At 48.8% G+C, this 18,004-nt stretch overlaps 1 protein-coding gene across 1 annotated transcript in view; it reads right to left on the bottom strand.

Annotated features, from left to right (window-relative positions):
• The window catches only part of LOC309381418 (chromodomain-helicase-DNA-binding protein 3-like), a 107,616-nt gene that overhangs the window by 15,527 nt on the left and 74,085 nt on the right, over nt 1–18,004 (bottom strand). The window contains 9 exon segments of the mRNA XM_081932382.1: nt 2,564–2,717; nt 4,398–4,516; nt 5,125–5,290; nt 7,069–7,213; nt 12,642–12,775; nt 13,649–13,734; nt 14,921–14,986; nt 15,987–16,164; nt 17,660–17,826. Coding sequence (XP_081788508.1) covers nt 2,564–2,717; nt 4,398–4,516; nt 5,125–5,290; nt 7,069–7,213; nt 12,642–12,775; nt 13,649–13,734; nt 14,921–14,986; nt 15,987–16,164; nt 17,660–17,826 — 1,215 coding nt within the window.

Raw genomic sequence — 18,004 nt, 5'->3', positions numbered from 1 at the left:
GATCTGAATTGCATCATGATAATCTCCTTATCCATCCTCTGCATATTCCCCTCCATTTCAACAAATTTCAAATCTGTTTCCTTCGTTTTAGTTTCCAAATCCAAAGCCAGATGATTAACTTTGCTGTCCACCTTAAGAACAACTTCTGACAGACCTGTAGCTAAAGTGTGTAATTTCTTATCAAGTTGATCATGTTTTTTAATGGTATCCTGAACCATTTCTTTAACCTCCTTAATTTCTTTGCGTAAAAAAGCATTTTCTTCCCTTATAAAGTCCTTGAAATCCTGATAATTTATTGTGGCACCTGGTGAAGCTTTTTTTTCCGTTGCCATAATTAATAATTCTTACAGCCGCCTCTAGCTGTCACCATTCAATTAACTTTCGTTTTCCTTAGGTATTCAGCTGTAAATTAATACTTGCAAATGTTTCTTTCTAAGTTGCTCGAAATTAAAACTTTGACATTTAAATAGTTCAGGTTATGTAAACTGGCTTAAAGATTGTTAATAGTTAGGGTTGTTTCAGCCGTTCCGCCTTTATTGCCCCGGCTATCAGCAGGTAATTAGCTTTCGTTTTCTGTAGGTTTTCAGCTATAAATCAACGCCATTTTGAATCCTTTGTTCTAAGCCCACGCCTCTCGAACTCAGCAGTAGTGTTCTTTTTAAAGAGATTTCTTTTTTTTTTTTTTTCCTTCCCCCAATTAAAACTTAAAATACTTGCAAAAGTCTTGCTTCCTTCTTGGGATGTTAAGATGTTAAGATGTTAAGGCTGTTCCCGGCGACTGGTTCTGCTTTTTTAGCAGAGGTTATCAAAAAGGCAGGAGAATACAACAACTGCGAAGGGGGGCAAACCTCGTCAGACTCCGGACTCCGGAGGGTACACAAGGGCTCAACCCAGCAGCTGAATCTCTCCCTCATAAATTCCAAGAATTTACGAGTGTCCGAGGTGTTAAAGATCGTAAAAAAACACCTCTAACTGTCTCTTGATCTGACAGGCTAAAAAAAAAGCCTGCCATCGGCACCGGGAACAAACCGGAAGCCTCCCCAAAGGTGCTTTTTTCAAGAGGCAACTGGACTGAAATCTTTTTTTCTTTTGAAGATGTTGCACTTCTCATCCAAGAAGCTTCTTCAGCTCTGACTGGATGGTGGGGGAATGGAAGGATTTATATTCCTTGTAGACAGCGGATCATTTGCATCCTTTTAAGAGGGTCCTTGAGGCCCCTTGGAGGTTTGTCTGTGTCCTCAGGGTCCCCTGAGTGGTGCAAATGGTTCCTGTAGCCTGCAATTTTCCCTCTGGAAATCCATTCCTTCTCCCACACCATTCCAAGGGTCTTCATCCCAAATTGTATAGCTAAAAATCTGTAGAGATTGTCCATCATCCAGGTCACAGTTGTCCCAAAGGTGCTTTTTTCAGGAGGCAACTAGATTTGTTTTTTTCTTTTGAAGATGTTTCGCTTCTCACTCAAGAAGCTTCGTCAGTTCTTTAGAGCAAAAGAGATCAATTCTTCAGAACCGAAGAAGACTCTCGGATGAGAAGGAAACGTCTTCAAAAGCAAAAACCAGAAAGTCCAGTTGTCTCCTGAAAAGAAAGCACCTTTGGTGTGCTAGAGTGTGCAGAGGTAGATAGGTTGACAATGGAAATAAAAGATAGAAGGGAAACGGAATACTATTTGATTTGGAATATATGGTACCACTGGTTAGAGAATAGAAGCACAGATTAGGAAATCAACAAAGAAAGATGATGAACGAACTAGATAATAGAAATAAGTATAAATATAAGGATAGTTACAGAATATGTAACATTATAGTATGATGCGATAAAATGTAATAGACACATTTATATAACTGTAATAATTACACATTGTGTACATATTAGTATATGTTTATATTTAGTATATATAAATGAATAGGTATAAAGAAAGAAAAAACTTGCATGTATATAGGAGGAATACTGATGTGTTGTAAAGATGAACACCGATATAAAATGAAGAAAATTGCATACGAAAGTATACGAGAGATAAACTATTTAATTTTGCACATCATTACAGCAGCGAGAATAGCGCTCACACAATGTTGGAAAAGTGATACCATGCCGACGGACTGTTTGATAATCCAAAAAGATTTTTGATTGTGCAGAGATGGATAAACTCACCTTGGAGTTAAGGAAGACTCAGAATATTAAGCAGTTTGGGAAAACTGGTATCAATGGATAAATAATAGGAACATGAAATGTATAGCTTAGAAACGTAGATTTATAGATAGAGGAATAATTAGGAATGTACACAAATGTATTTGAACAGTAAATGGTTATGTTAGTACTGTCAAAAAGGATTGTAACTTACACAAAACTATTTTTAAAGGTATTTGTATTTAATGTTTTAAATTCTCAATAAAGTTTTTTTTTCCCAACTCAAAAATTTTTTTTTAAAATAATAAAAGCACCTTTGGAACAACCAAGACCTGGATGACGGAGAATCTCCACAGACTTTTAAAATGCAATTTTAATGCTCCAATGTGAGCCTTCTCGCCTTCTTTTGAAAGTGACCTTCCTGATCAACCTTCCTTACCCAATTTCTCCTTTTCGTCCTTGACCGCCGGCTCGGCCTCCGACTCCTTTTCCTTGGCCCCCACCGGGCCCTCGTCCTCCGGCTTCTTCGAAGGCTCCAGCTCCATTTTATCCCCTGCGAAGGTGGCCGGAAGGGGCGGTTCGGGCGCGGAAGGCTGGGAAATGCAAGGCAGAGAACTCCACATAAGACCATCGAGAGGGCAGGGGATCAGAGGCAGCTCCCATCAGGGAGAACACCCCCCCCCCAAGAAGTAGCCAGGTCATAGAGGCGGAAGACCCCGGGGCATTTTTTCCCCCACCACCCTCGGAGACGGTAGCCCATCGTTCCGGCCTTAACACTGCATCGAATTCAGTTTGCTTCTAGAAATATATGAAGAACGGTCGCAGGAATTGGGTTTGTCTAGTCTAGTGAAATGAAGGACTAGGGGGGACATGATAGCAGCGTTCCAATATTTAAGGGGCCGCCACAAAAGAAGAGGGAGGGTCAAAATATTCTGCAAAGCACCAGAAGGCAGGAGAAAAAGCAACATATGGAAACTAATCAAGGAGAGAAGCAACCTGGAATTAAGGAGAAATTTCCTGATAGTAAGAACAATTAATCAGTGGAACAGCTTGCCACCAGAAGTTGTGGATGCTCCCTCACTGGAGGCTTTTAAGAAGAGATTGGACAGCCACTTATCTGCGATGGGTTAGGGTCTCTTGCTTGGGTAGGGGGTTGAACTAGAAGACCTCCAAGGTCCCGTCCAACTCTGTGATTCTGGTCTAGTCCAACCCCCTGTTCAGCAGGAGACCATATCCCATTTCAGACAAGTGGCTACCCAGTCTCTTCTTCAAAGCGTGATGGAGCTCCCACAACCTCTGGTGGCAAGGAGTTCCCCTGGTGAATTGTCCTCACGGTTAGGAAGTTTCTCCTTAATTCCAGGTTGCTTCTCTCCTTGGTTAGTTTCCATCCATTGCTTCTTGTCCTGCCTTCAGGTGCTTTGGAGAACAGTTATACTATAAATAGAATAGGTACAATACACGTTTAATAAAGAAAAAGGAAATACAGATCAATAAAAAAATGAAAAATCAAACCACTCAAATGCTACTCGAGAGACGTCATAAGTATCCTACAGGTGAAATCATTCTTTCCCTTTCGGACCTCGGGGACCCCTAAATTCATAATTTTAAATCTTCCAGACCACTAATATGATCGGCCTAATGACCGGCTAGGTGGGCGTGTGACTGGTGGGCGTGGCTAATTGGATGTCACTCACGTCGAGGGGGCCTCGCCGGCCTCTATTCGCCCCTCCCCTCCCAGCCACTCCTCCCCTGCCCACCCGGGCTCCTTAGAACCCCAACAGGAAGCCGTTGCTGGAGCTAAGCAGCCCCCAGGAGAAAGAGTTGGCGAAACAGCTCAGTTCAAATTGGATCTGACCGAGAAGGAGACTCAGCAGAAGGACCTCACTGAGGACTAGGAGCATGGGCTTTCCAAGCAGAAGGAAGACCTGCAGGAGTGCAAGGCCAGGGACCGGCGCCTGGAGGCTCAGTGGGCTGAGATGGTCAGCCAGTTCCAGGCCGTGATGAAGTCCCACTGGAACGAGGCCCTCTGGCTCTTCGCCACCAGCAACGCTTCCTTCCAGCCTTCGCCCAAAGCCCCCCACCAAGAAGCCAAAGCAGACCCCAAGTCGGGATTTCTGCCCCCCTCCAACCCTCACAAAAAGACCCCGAAGGGGGAGACTCTCTGCAGCAACACAAGCGTTCATTGCACGTATCCATCCCGGGGGCTGTAGGTTTGAGGACCCCGGATTTAGTGCAATATAAAAAATGCAAATAATTTCCCTGAAATTACGAACCTCCGTCTCCATTTTCTCGCTGCCTTTGGCTTCCTTCTCCAACTTCTCATCCTTGGTCTCCACATCCTCCTTTTCGGCCAAAGGGGCCCCGTCTCCTTTGTCACTGGGGGCCGGAGTTGCTGAAGGAACAAGAGGACATGACAACCCGCCTTTGATTTTATCATCCCGACAACCAATTGTCCGCACTCCTGCCTTGGGGGTTGGGCTAGAAGACCTCCGAGGTCCCTTTCAGGATTCTGGGACCCGCCTTTCCTTCCCCAGAGATCTAGCTGCCCGCCTTTGCTCCGAGCTCAACCGCCCGCCTGTCACTTCAAAATCAATTTAATGGTCTCTGTGTTATTTCACGAAGGTGCAGGCGTTCCTCGACTTTACAACACTTCGTTTAGTGACCGTTCAAAGTTACAACGGCACTGAAGAAAAAGGGATTTTTCACCGTTACTTTTGTAGCATTCCCCCATGGGCCATTCAGGTTCTTGGGTTTGTATTTATGACGGTTTGGAATGTCGTGGGGGTGGGGGTGGGTCACGCAATGTCCTTTTTCCGACCTTCGGATAAGCCAAATCAAGGCGGAAGTCCCTTTACAACGGTGTGACTTGTTTAACAACCGCAGTCATTCGCTTAGCAACCGCGGCGAGAAATGCTGTAAAATGGGGCAAAAATGGTGGATTCTGACAACTTCAGGGGAAGGGATTTGAGGTTCGGCTCCCTCCTCGTGACAGATGCCTACCTGGTTTGGAGGTGCAGGGCGTGTTGGTGCAGCTGGGTTCTGGGGTGGTGGTGGAGGTTTTGATGGTGGGGGACGAGGCCCGGGAAGACTTTTTGGAGTCCGCGCTGGGGTCGGGCATCAATTCAGGCATGCTCCAGCGGCCGTTAATATGTTCAAACTCTTGTACCTGTCATGCAAACACACACACACAGACACACACACACACACCTCCATGAGCAATTTTTACTCTGCAATGACAATGGTCACAAAATAAAACCATTCCACGGTAGAAGAAGTCTACCTTAGCAAATAAATTCTGGGTGGGAAATTTAAGAGAACGTCCAAACTAAGAAGCACGTTGTTTAGAGAGATACTCTGGGGTCAAGGTTAAAAGTGCCGGGTTAGAACCCAGGAGATGGTGAGTTCTAGTTCTGCCTTAGGTATGAAAGCCAGTTGGGCGACTTTAAGCCAGTCACCAGGAGACGGGAAGTTCTAGTCCCGCTTTAAACATGAAAGCTGGCTAAGTGACTTTGGGAGTTGAAGTCCACACATCTAAAGGTTGCTAAGGCACACCGTCCTAGGAGCAGGGAGTGGAAATGTCTAGGTACGGATCCTAAAACCAATACTCCACACACACACACACTCTATGCTTCTGGACCTTTCCGTTCCACCCGTTTGCCATCAGATTCTCTTCGTACGTCTTCAACCTTCAAGATAGCATCGGGGCTCTGTCGCTGTGGGCCAGCTTGGCAGAAGTCACGCCTTAGGCTCGCCAATGCGCCTGGCCACAGCCTTCCCTTGCTCTGTGTCTGCTTGAGGGAGAGGAGGGCGTCCCTTCGCCTCAGCCTCCAGGAAAACACAGACAGATACAGGTCAGATGAGTAAGAGCCATCATCACTTGGCAAACAAAAGCGTTGGGTTTGGTCTCGTGGTGAAGGCGCCAGGTTAGAAAGCCAGAGACTGGGAGTTCTAGTCCCGCCTTGGGCACGAAAGCTAACTGGGTAACTTTGGGCCAATGCTTCTGACACAAATACAGACCAGGAGATCGAGAGTTCTAGTCCCACCTTAGCCGTGAAAGCCAGCTAGGTGACTCTGGGCCAATCACCAGGAGATGGTGAGTTCTAGTTCCATTTTAACCATGAAAGCCAGATGGGTGAATTTGGGCCAATCCCCAGGAGTCTGGAAGTTCTAGTCCCACCTTGGGCATGAAAGCCAACTGGGTGACTTTGGGCCAATCACCAGGAGGCGGGGAGTTTTAGTTCCACTTTAACCATGAAAGCCAGATGGGTGACTTTGGGGGCAGTCCCTCTCTTTCAACCCAACCTCTTTAACCCTAACCTACTCTGCCTCCTGAACTACATGTTTTCACCCTCCTCAGGCTCCGGAGAATTTTTTCGAGCCTTTGGGAGGGCGAAAATGGCCTTCCCCCAGCTTCGGAGGCCCTCCGGAGACTTCCGGGAGGCCCATTTTATGCCCTCCCAGAGCCTCCACGAGGGCCCTGCCCTTACCTTGCATGATGAACAGGCCGTGTGGAGACTCCTGGGAGAGGAGGGGAGGGTGGGCCGGGCCAGCCAGTCCTTTCAACTACCACTTTGGCGAACCAGATGTAAAAATAGCATCCGGTTCGCCCAAACCGGTCCGAACCAGCTGAATCCCATCCCTGGGCGTGGCCGACTGGGTGGCTGTGGCCAGCTTGACACCACTCCCCAAACTGCTGGCATGTTTCCTCTTCGGATTGGGTAAACCGGGTTGAAGCCACGCTGGCCGGCTCCTTACATTTTCCAGGACAGCCCTGCAGGCAGGATTCGGCCCGCGGGCCTTGTGTTTGACACCCCTGATTTAAACCAACATGTCCTTCGTTTTTCCCTTGGGGAAGGAAGCCCTGCTCACACCAATGCGGAGTAATTAGAAGGGCCCTGAATGATGGGCGTTTCCTCTTGGTCCATCCATCCTTGCTGCCCGTACCTTTTTTTTAACCAGAGACATGACTCCTATCCGTGTCAGGACCTGCTGCCTGGAGAGACCCTCCCTCGGCACCCCGTCGGCAAAGGTCTCCGAACCGTCCGCCCCGGGTTCGCAGAGATGCCTCATGAACAGAGAAACGTAAGCCCTGCGGAGACAGAAACGTCCAAATCTTCCATCGGTGCCTGTTTGGAGAAAGCCGGAGCAACAACCTCTCACGAAGTTGAAGATTGCTCCGTATGGATGGATTTAAGCTCTCGGTGGAATTCAGGGCCATGACAGAGCCTGAATGCCATCAGCTGCCCTGGCTTGGGGGGAAAAGAGTGTTAGGGAAATTTTCTAGTGTAATACCACTGGAAAAGGTTGAAAGGATCATGCAACCTCGGTTTTAATTTCCATGAAAGCTGGGACATGGCCAGTGAAGTAAAGACAAGGATCGAGGAAGCTCGAACAGCATTTGGTTCAGGCCTGCGGTTTTCTTTCGGCTCTTTGGCCTGCCACACTTTCTATGTTTCTACGGTGCATTTTCTATTGTGGGAAAATGGATTGTATGGAGTTTAGATGATAGGTAGCCATAACACCATTCTTTCTAGAAAGCCAAGGTCATCCTTTGTCTTTGCACCTCTGCACCTGACCGGAAATTGATGGGTGGATTCTGTCTTCGTGGCAATGGGAGATTGGACCATGGGATGGACTTGTGGGTGTGGGGGCAAGATCTTAAACTTTCAACTGGGTGGGGAAAACCGGGAAGCTTTCAGATTCGGGTTTTCCCAGATGTGCCAACATGGCTCTCTTCATAAATTGGAACTTTGAGGAATCCTTTGCCTTGGAATCTGATTTAATTCTGGATGCTATTTGGAACCCTGACACATTCTTCAAAATGAATAAAGCCTTCTGCAGTCACGACATCTAAGGCACACCATCCTAGGAGCAGGGAGTGGAAATGTCTAGGTATGGATCCTAAAACCAATACTCCACACACAAACACCCCTCTATGCTTCTGGACCTTTCCGTTCCACCCGTTTGCCATCAGAGTCTCGTAGTAGGTCTTCAACCTTCAAGATAGTATCGGGGCTCTGTCGCTGTGGCCCAGCTTGGCAGAAGTCACGCCTTAGACCTGCCAATGCGCCTGGCCACAGCCTTCCCTTGCTCTGTGTCTGCTTGAGGGAGAGGAGGGCGTCCCTTCGCCTCAGCCTCCAGGAAAACACAGACAGATACCGGTTAGGAGCGGATGTCAGATGAGTAAGAGCCATCATCACTTGGCAAACAAACGCGTTGGGTTTACTATACAAGAATGGACATTAAAAGTAGTAAACCTAGCCGAGATGGCCAAAATATCAGCGTATTTGAAGGACCACTCAGATGAGAAATACAAGCTGGACTGGAAAAAAATGGATTGATTATATTCAAAAGAAATACCAGACTAAAAAGCTTCAATTAGCTTATGAAGGAAGGCATAAGCAATATTACAAATTATTCAAAGTTAGCTGGAGAAAGGGGGAGTTAAAAGCACAAAGAATGGCTGAATGTTAAAATTAGTTAGCTTATGTTAGCATATGTTTGTCAAATGATCATACCCTGAACTTTGCTCTGGGAGGTCGGGGGGAGGGAGGGATGGAGACGGGGTAGGGTTGGGGGGGGAGAGGGAGGGGAGGGAGAAAACAATTGTAAAACTTATTAAAACTTTAATTTAAAAAAAAAGGGTTGGGTTTGGTCTGGTGGTGAAGGCGCCAGGTTAGAAAGCCAGAGACTGGGAGTTCTAGTCCCGCCTTGGGCATGAAAGCTAACTGGGTAACTTTGGGCCAATGCTTCTGACACAAATGCAGACCAGGAGACCGGGAGTTCTAGTCCCACCTTAGCCATGAAAGCCAGCTAGGTGACTCTGGGCCAATCACCAGGAGATAGGAGTTCTAGTCCTGCCTTAGGCATGAAAAGTGAGTGAGTGGCTTTGGGTCAGTTCCTCTGTCCGGCCTACAGTCATCTTCCTTTTAGGATCTTTGGCCTGCCACACTTTCTATTATTTTTTCTAGGCTGTTTCATGAGTGGGGAATAGGGAGGGGGGGGGGATAGTAAGGAGCAGAATGCGTTGTCGTCGTAATAAAACATTCCTTTCTAGAAGCCCAAGCGCATCCTTTGTCTCCGCACCTCTGCATCTGACCGGAACTAGATGGGTGGAAATGCCAGATGTGGCAGAGGAAGATTGGACCATGGGATGGGCTTGTGGGTGTGGGGACCTTTGAACTTTCAACTGGGTGGGAACCCCAGGAAGCTTCCAGATTCAGGTTTCCACAGTTGGTACCAACACTTCTCTCTGATTAAATTGGAACCTTGAGGAAAGCTATTATGCCTTGAACTCTTGATTTAATTCTGGATGATATTTGGAACGCTGACATCCTCTTCCTCAGCCCAACCTACCCCACAGGGTTGTTGTTGTTGTGGGCAAAGGAGGAAAAAGATATGTTGGATTATGTTCACCGGCTTGAATGATTTGTAAACAAAATAATAAAGCGGGAAGAAGTCAAGTCAAGAAAGAACAGAATTATTCCGCGTACGCCCACATCCCCGACAGACCAAAACACAGCCTGGCACACAAGAATAAAGAAAGCCAGGTTCTTTTAACTTTGCTTCATCCGGTCTGGAAATCTCCGGAGAGACACTGGCGAAGCCAAGGCAAGCAAAGAGGGAGGGTCACGAGGATTTGGGCAAGGGGCTTCAGCGCAGAAGAGGATGTGCAGTGGCATTCCCAAGAGCCCTCCCGCGGCTACTGACAGGGCAAGACCCTTGTATGTAAACAGGGAGCAAAGCCCACTCCTTCGGGCCCCTGATAATGTCACTCAGTAGAGTCATGAGACACCTGCAAGAAAGCAACCAAGGACCCCGTAGTTCTCCTCCTCCTCCTTTCTGCAAACCCCGTTATCTTCTAGCACTGATGAGGTTACTTAGTTGGGTCATAAAACGTTTGCAAGACAACCCCCTCCCCCACAAAGAAAGCAACAAGGACCCCACAGTCTTCCTCCTCTTCTTCTTCCTCCTCCCTTCTAACACTGTTAGCTAGATGGATCATGAAACGTCTGCAAGAAACCCACCAAGCTCAGAGAGCACCAAGGACCTCACCGTCCTCCTCCTCCTCTTCCTCTCTTCAGTCCCCACTTCTACCACTGATGACATTCCCTAGTTAGTCCATGAAACGTCTGCAAGAAACCCACCAAGCTCAGACAGCACCAAGGACCTCACAGTTCTCCTCCTCCTCTCCACAAACCCCTCTCTCCCTTCTAGTCCTGATGACATCACCTAGTTGGGTCATGAAATGCCTGCAAGAAAGCAACCAAGGTCAGAGAGCATCCAAGGACCCCACAGTCGTCCTCTTCCTCCTCCTCTCTGCAAAGCCAAATATCTTCTAGCACTGATGATGTTAGTTAGTTCGATCCTAGGTCGAGGCAGGTATTTCTCTCTCTGGGCACGCTGAGAATACATCTGCCGAACAAAACTCTGCATCGGCAAACAGGGAAGGGCATCCGGCCATTAAAAAACTCTCTGCTAGTTCCATTCAGTTGGCCTGACTCCACCTCCGCAAGGGATTCTGGGGTCATTAAAAGAGGAGGAGGAGGATGACTGATGATGTTAGTTAGTTGGGTCATGAAACGTCTGTAAGAAAACCCCCCAAGAAAGCAGTCAGGATCCCCCAGATAGGGGGAGTTTGCTTCAGGCTCTTGGGAAAGCTGCAAGTGCTTCTCGAGTGCCACCAATGGTCTATCGTGTATTGCCTGGAGTACCACTTACTACTGGAGTAGCCGAGGCAGCTTCAGGGGCTAAGCCACTTCCCCAGAGAGAGAGAGAGCTCACCGAACAAGCAAACAGACTTTGGCAGGGAGACCGAGTTTCCCCCATCTGTCCTTTGTTACTTGTGATACAAACCGCTGGCATTAATCTTTGGGCGATGCGCCTTTCCCCCCCCCCCCTCTCCCCGAAGACAAGCGGGCTACAAAAGCCCTCTTCAAAAGGAAGATGGAAGAGCCAGAGGCAAAACTGTCACCTTCCCGGCGTATCACGGGAGATACAAAAACAGGAAAGCCCCGGCGGAGCGACAACATTAGCGAGAGACAAGGTAAAAGGCGTGTGACACGGCCTGTCATGCACAGCTCATGAAGCTTCCCAAGGCTCCAGCGGGCTCCACCGATGGTGGTTTTTTGGGACCTCCAGATTGTACGGACCGAGGCTTCCCGAGAGCCTCAAGCAAACTCCTTCTCCCGACCAAAAAAACAACCTTTTTTATTAACTGACTCTGAATTCTGCTCCTTCCCATCCAGCAAAGTCTTTCAAGGGAGGATTTACGGTCACAGACCTTCTCTGGCTTGGAGAGCTGCCAGGGTGATATCTGCAAAACCTTTGCAAGGAGTCTCGGAGAGTCACAAACAATGAAGGGAACTTCATTGGCCTCCTGCAAACTCCACTCCCCTGGCGCTCCCTCTTTTATTCCCTCTGGGGGGGGGGCCATTCACTGTCCACCTGTGGCCTTCCTCCCAAGTCGACCCCTGTTCTTTAGCGGTTCCCTTCGTCTGGCAGCTCTGCGCATGCGCACACTGGGAACAGGCTCCAGCTGTTCTTCTACCTCACTGATGTCTGACTCTGAAGGCAGCTGATAACTGTCAGACAGCCCTGGCCCCCTCTCTGCCTCCGACACAGAGCCCTCATCAGAGCCTTCCCCAGACTCCAGGACTGGCCCATCTTCCTCCCCAACCTCCTCATTGCCCAAATTGGCTGCCAGCTCTGCTGGCCGCTGGCAGATGAGCAGCGGCTGCCACAACCTTCAAAGGCCAAGGATGGACACACATGCACACACAGAGGCAACGACAAAGGAAGGCTTCCTGCCTCTGACCCCAGGCAAGATCAGAGGCTCCCCCCCTGAGAGTGAATGGGTGGCTGGTCTGTCCAGAGAAGGCGGCTCTCTGCCTTTCCTAAGAGACCCTGTTCTGGATGCGATCAAAACCCAGACGTTTCAAGACCCTGCTAGGTAACATTATCAGTGCCAGAAGGGTTTGTGGAGAGGAGGAGGATGACAATGACGACAGTGGGCTCCTTGGTGCTCACTCAGTGTGTGGCAATCTTGCAGACGTTTCATGACCCAACTAGGTAACGCCATCAGCGCCTGCTTCTGAGCCCCCGGGAAGGCTTTCGTGATGAAGACGAGGCCGAAATGTTCGGCATCGTTCCAAAAGGCAGGAAAAGAACAATTGGCTTCAAAAGGGGCAAGGAGGTTGATTTGTAGGGAATCCCAGAAACCCTTCCTCAACAGGCCTTCCAAAACGGGAGAGTCAGATAGACTGCTGCTTCCTGGAAAGATTTGAGCCGAGCACATTGGATTCCGTACAAGCAGGGAGACCCTCGCAACAACCGGCCCCCAAATCCTCAACAAAGGTCACCTTTCGGATCCCAGAGCCTGAAAATAGCTGCTTTAATTAATCCCCCCCCCTTTTTTTTTTTACAAAAATGGCAAATTCTGCGGCTTGTCCGTCCGTCCGTCCGTCTCCCCCGCCCGACTTGTCAGTTCCTAACCCCGCAGAGGAGAGGGCACCTACTTAAATTCCTTCTCCGTCTTGCCTCGCAGGTCCCGAACCAGCCACTGGGAAGTGAAGGCGTCCTGGGGAGGCATGCCCCAGCGCATGACGGCGTTCAGGAAGGCCTTGCGCTGACGGGTGTTGAATCCCAGCACCTGCAGGAAGAGGCCCAGAGGTCAGCCCTGCCAAGGTCTCCACCCAGCGCGGGGCATCTTCGGATTACGACCGGTCGTTTTGGCAACAGATCCGACGCTCCAACGGAGCTACCTGGGGTCTCTTACAATCCAAGTTCTGATAGTCTCTGTTTCTCTTCTCTCTCTTCTCCCCCTCTCCTCTCCCTCCCTTCTCTCTCTCCTCTCCTCTTTTCTCTGCTGTCTCTTCTCTCTCCTCTCTCCTCCCCTTTTCTCTCTCTTTCTCTCTTCTCCCCTTTTGTCTCTCTTCTCCCCCTCTCCTCTCCCTCCCTTCTCTCTCCTCTCCTTTTCTCTTTTCTGTCTCTTCTCCCCTCTCTCCTCCTTCTCTTTCTCTCTCCTCTCCTCTTCTCTCTCTCTCTCCTCCTCTCCCTCCTTTTCTCTCTGTCTCTTCTTTCTCTTCTCTCCCCCAACTCCCTCCCTTCTCTCTTCTCTTCTGTCTCTTCTCCCCTCTCCTCCCCCTTCTCTCTCCCCTCCCGTCTCTCTCCTCTCTTCTCCTCCTCCTCCTCCTCCTCCTCTTCTCTGTCTCTTCTCCCCTCTCCCTTCTCTCTCTCCTCCCGTCTCTCTCCTCTCTTCTCCTCCTCTTCCTCTTCTCTGTCTCTTCTCCCCTCTCCCTTCTCTCTCTCCTCCCGTCTCTCTCCTCTCTTCTCCTCCTCTTCTCTTCTCTGTCTCTTCTCCCCTCTCTCCTCACCCTTCTCCCTCTCTTCTGCCCCTCACTCTCTCCCTTCTCTTCTCTCTCATCTGTCTCTCCTCCTCTCCCTTCTCTCTTTCTCTCCTCTCTGTCTCGCTTCTCTCCTCCCCCTCCATTCCCACTGCATTGCCACCGAGCTTGAATCTCACCTCAATGTTGCCCCCAACCCGTGCCAGAAGGGGGGGAAGAGGCTTGTCCTTCTCATTCCGAAGCTGCCTCCTGGACTGCCGGCGGCCTTGATTGGCAGAGGGAGGAAGAAGACAAGCAATTGGAGGGAGGGATGCTCAGGAGCCCCCAAAAGGCCTCCCCTTCTCTCCACAAAGGAGGTGGCCAAGTCTCAAGCAAACAAAAAAGAATCCGTCCAGCGTCCATGATTCACCCTTCACACATAGCCAAATTTCCCAAAGGTGGTTTATCCAACACTGGATAGTCACTGGAACCAGGCATTCACAACCTCTGGTGGCAAGGAGTTCCACTGATTAATTCTCCTCACTGTCAGGAAATTTATCCTCAGTTCCAAGTTGCTTCTCTCCTTGATTAGTTTCCACCCATTGCTTCTTGTTCTACCCACAAGTGCTTTGGAGAATAGCTTGACTCCCTCTTCTCTGTGGCAATCCCTGAGATATTGGAAGACTGCTATCATGTCTCCCCTAGTCCTTCTTTCTCTTAAGCTAAACATACCCAGTTCCTGCAACCGTTCTTTATATGTTTTATCCTCCAGTCCCCTAATCATCTTTGTTGCTCTTCTCTGCACTCTTTCTAGAGTCTCCACATCTTTTCTACATCATGGCGACCAAAACTGAATGCAGTATTCCAAGTGTGGCCTTACCAAGGCCTTATAAAAAAGTATTATTACTTCACGTGATACGCATCCCCATTGTGGTTCGCTTACTCTCTTCTAATCCCTCCTTCTGCAATCTCTCCATTCTAGGGGATTGGAGGGGAAAAAAACCAAGCATGGGGAATTTGGGGGCCTTAGCAAGGCTTTATAAAGTGGTACTAACACTTTACGTGTTACGTGGTTCGCTTACTCTCTTCTCATCCCTTCCTCTGCAATCTCTCCACTTTAGGGGGGAGGAGGAAAAATAAAACAGGCATGGCTGGCTGGGGAATTCTGGAGTCTTACCAAGGGATTGTAAAGTGGTATTAACACTTTTAACGTGATCTTGATTCTCTCCCTCTGTTGATGCAGCCTAGAACTGAGTTGGCTTTTTTGGCAGCTGCTGCACACGGCTGGCTCCTATTTAAATGGTCCCTCTCACAGTTACTACTGTTGAGCAAGGGGCCACACATTTCATTCTGTTCGGACCGAAGGCCGTACAAGGAAGGGAGCGTTCTAGATCGGACGCTTGGGAGTCTTAAAGAAGGCCTCAGAGCCTTTCCAGAACCTTCAGCACGAAGACCCGACCAGCCATCATTACCTTCTGGCCTCTCGTCAAAATCTTCATCCTCCTCTTCGGAGCCGACGGAATATTCAGACTGATTGTCTGAAAACAAATAAGAGAGAAGAAGAAAAAAGAAAAACATAATGCCGATTTGCAAGCGATACAAGGCGGGGATTTGGGGGATTAGTTCCCAAAACTGAAGTCCAGAAGAATAAAGCCAAGTCTTTTATTTTTCTCAAGCTTGTCCACTTTAGGACAGGTTGGACTCCAACTCCCAGAATTCTCCAGCCAGCCATGAAGTCCACCCATTGTAATCACACTGGCTGGGGGATTCTGGGAGTCGAAGTCCACCCATCTTAAAGCACGCTGACTGGGGGATTCATAAATAAAAATAAATAAAAAGGTAAAGGTGAAGGTTCCCCTCGCAGATATATGCTAGTCCTTCCAACCTCTAGGGGGCGATGCTCATCTCCGTTACAAAGCCGAAGACGTCTCCATGGTCATGTGGACGGCATGACTGAAGGCCGAAGGAGCATGGAAGGCCGAAGGAGCATGGAACGAAGGAGCATGGTCCCTATGTTTCCCCTTGCATTTTTTACGTAATGTATCTGCTGAACAAAACTCCGCATTGGCAACAGGGAAGGGCATCGGGCCAGTAAATCACTCAGCTCCATTCAGTTGCCCAGATTCCAACCGTGCAAGGGATTATAAGATCGTTAAAAGAAGATGATGACTAAATGTAGTTGGAGAGTGGTGTGGTGGCCTAGAGGTGGAGCTCTCGCCTCACAATCAGGAGGCTGTGGGTTTGATCCTAGGTAGAGGCAGATATTTCTCTCTCTGGGCACAATGAGAATAGATATGCCGAATATAACTCCGCATTGGCGACAGGGAAGGGCATCCGGCCAGTAAACACCCAGCTCCATTCAACTGCCCAGACTCCACCCCGCAAGGGATTATGGGGTCATTAAAAGAGGAGGAGGAGGAGGAGTTTTTCAGCAAACTACGTGTCGGACTCAAAACCTGAAGCCCATTTGGGTTTTAGTCGAGGTAATGTCCAGGGGCTGGCCAGAGGGGTACCGTTTTTCGTTTCTGAAGCACTGACCTTGGTCCTCTTGGGCAGCGTCGTTGTAGTTAACTTGCTTTCGCACCCGCTTCCCTTTGCCCAGATTGCGAGCCAAGTCCTCCTGCTGCTGCTCGTAATGATGCCTCAGCAGTTTCTCCCAGTAATCGGGGTCGACGTTTTCTTCCTGCTTAATAATCTCCCGTTCAATCTCTTCAATCTATCGGTGGAGAGAGAGAGAGAGAGAGAAAGAGAGAGAGAGATTGGAACACACAACTACACACAGAGCAAAATGTCTCAACCTTGGCCACCTTAACGTGGGTGGACTTCAACTCTCTGAACTCCGCAGCCAGCAATTTTCCCACCCACTTTGCTGAAGTCAAAGATATATTATGTCTACTGCATTCCCACCGTCTATTAAGAAAGTTACTTACCGTATTTTTCAGAGTATAAGACGCATCTTTTCCCCCCAAAAAAGAGGGTGAAAATATGGGTGTGTCTTATACACTGAATACAGCATTTTTGGCCTCCTGAAACCCCACCCCTTTGCAAAAATGGACATGCAGAGGGTTTGAGAGGCCTGCAAAGTGCTCCTGGGGACTGGGGAGGGCAAAAACGAGCAGAAAATGGGCCGGTTTTTGCTCGTTTTTGCGCTCCCCCCCTCCAGCCCCCAGGAATACTCTACAAGCTTCCTGAAGGCTACGCAAAAAACGGGCCTATTTGCCAGAAACAGGACAGTTTTTTCTCATTTTTGGTTTCCCCCAAAACATTTTCACAAAAAATGAGGCGTGCAGAGGTTTGGGGGGGAGGTCTCAGAGTGCAAAAGCTTTTTTTTAATTTACCTCTTCAAAATCTTGGTGCGTCTTATACTCTGAAAAATACGGTATGTATTAAGACAGTTGCAAAGAAATGTGGAAAAGGTAGTCCAGATACACCCGTTCCAATATTTGAGAGGCCGCCCCAAAGAAGAGGGGGTCAACCGATACCCCAAGAGTCCAGAAGGCAGGACAAGAAGCAACGGATGGAGGAGAGGAACAACCTAGCACTGAAGAGAAACGCCTTCACAATTAGAACAATTAACCAGCGGAACTGCGTGCCACCAGAAGTTGTGGGTTCTCCATCACTCGAGGTTTTTAAGAAGAGCTTGGACAAACATTTGTCTGAAACGGTACGGTGTCTCCTGCTTGAGCAGGGGGTTGGACTAGAAGACCTCCAAGATCCCTTCCAACTCTGATGTTCTATGACTTTGTCATATTCATGCTGAATGTGTCAGGTAATTTTGATTAGTTTTGAGAGAGCTGGCTTGCTATCCGGGTTCTGGCGAATGCCCTAATTAAATCATGAGCCTCCAGCCAAGCTTCAAAAGAAATCCAGTTATTTATCAGGAGATTCATGTCGCAAGTTCCCAAGTGAAGCCAGCTCTGACCCCACGTCATTTACGGCCCAGTAATGACCCTGTTTCCCCACTCCTCCCAAGGCGTGTCATCAATCACATTCGCCAACAGGGCACTTTCGGGGGTTCTCCGGCTGCTGTGAGTAACCCTGGGAGACAGCCTTGAGAGAGACAAGTCTGCTGCTGTGCCGTTTCATTGGTTTCCCGTCCCTCACCCTTTCCTATGGCAACTCGAGAGCAGGCCAGGGACGCTGGTAAACCCTTGCTGGTAAACCCCTTTGCACCAGCTAAGACCCAAAACAGCCACGACCCCACAACTGACCTTATCCTCTTCCCGAACCACGTACTGCGCCACCTTGAAGGAGCTGAGGTATTCGTTCATGTTCTGGACGTCGGCATCGTCAGTGGCGTCCTGGTTACGGTCCAGGAGACGGGCGATGGCCTCATTATCATAGTGGATAACGCTGCTGTCTTCCTCCTTGTTCTCGCCTGGAAGAGGATGGGGAGGGTAAAATATCACAGCTGATTTGATGACGTTCGGTCAGTAAACAAACTGATGAGGAGAACTGGATTTCCCTGTGAATCAGCCCAGAATGGTTATAGATGCAGGTAGTCCAAATTACAACAGTCCATTTAAGTGACCGTTCGAAATTACAAGGGCACTGAA

This window comes from Natrix helvetica, assembly GCF_964273705.1.
Source record: "Natrix helvetica genome assembly, chromosome: Z".
NCBI classification, from domain to species: domain Eukaryota; kingdom Metazoa; phylum Chordata; class Lepidosauria; order Squamata; family Natricidae; genus Natrix; species Natrix helvetica.
This window is presented reverse-complemented; position numbering and strand designations above follow the sequence as displayed.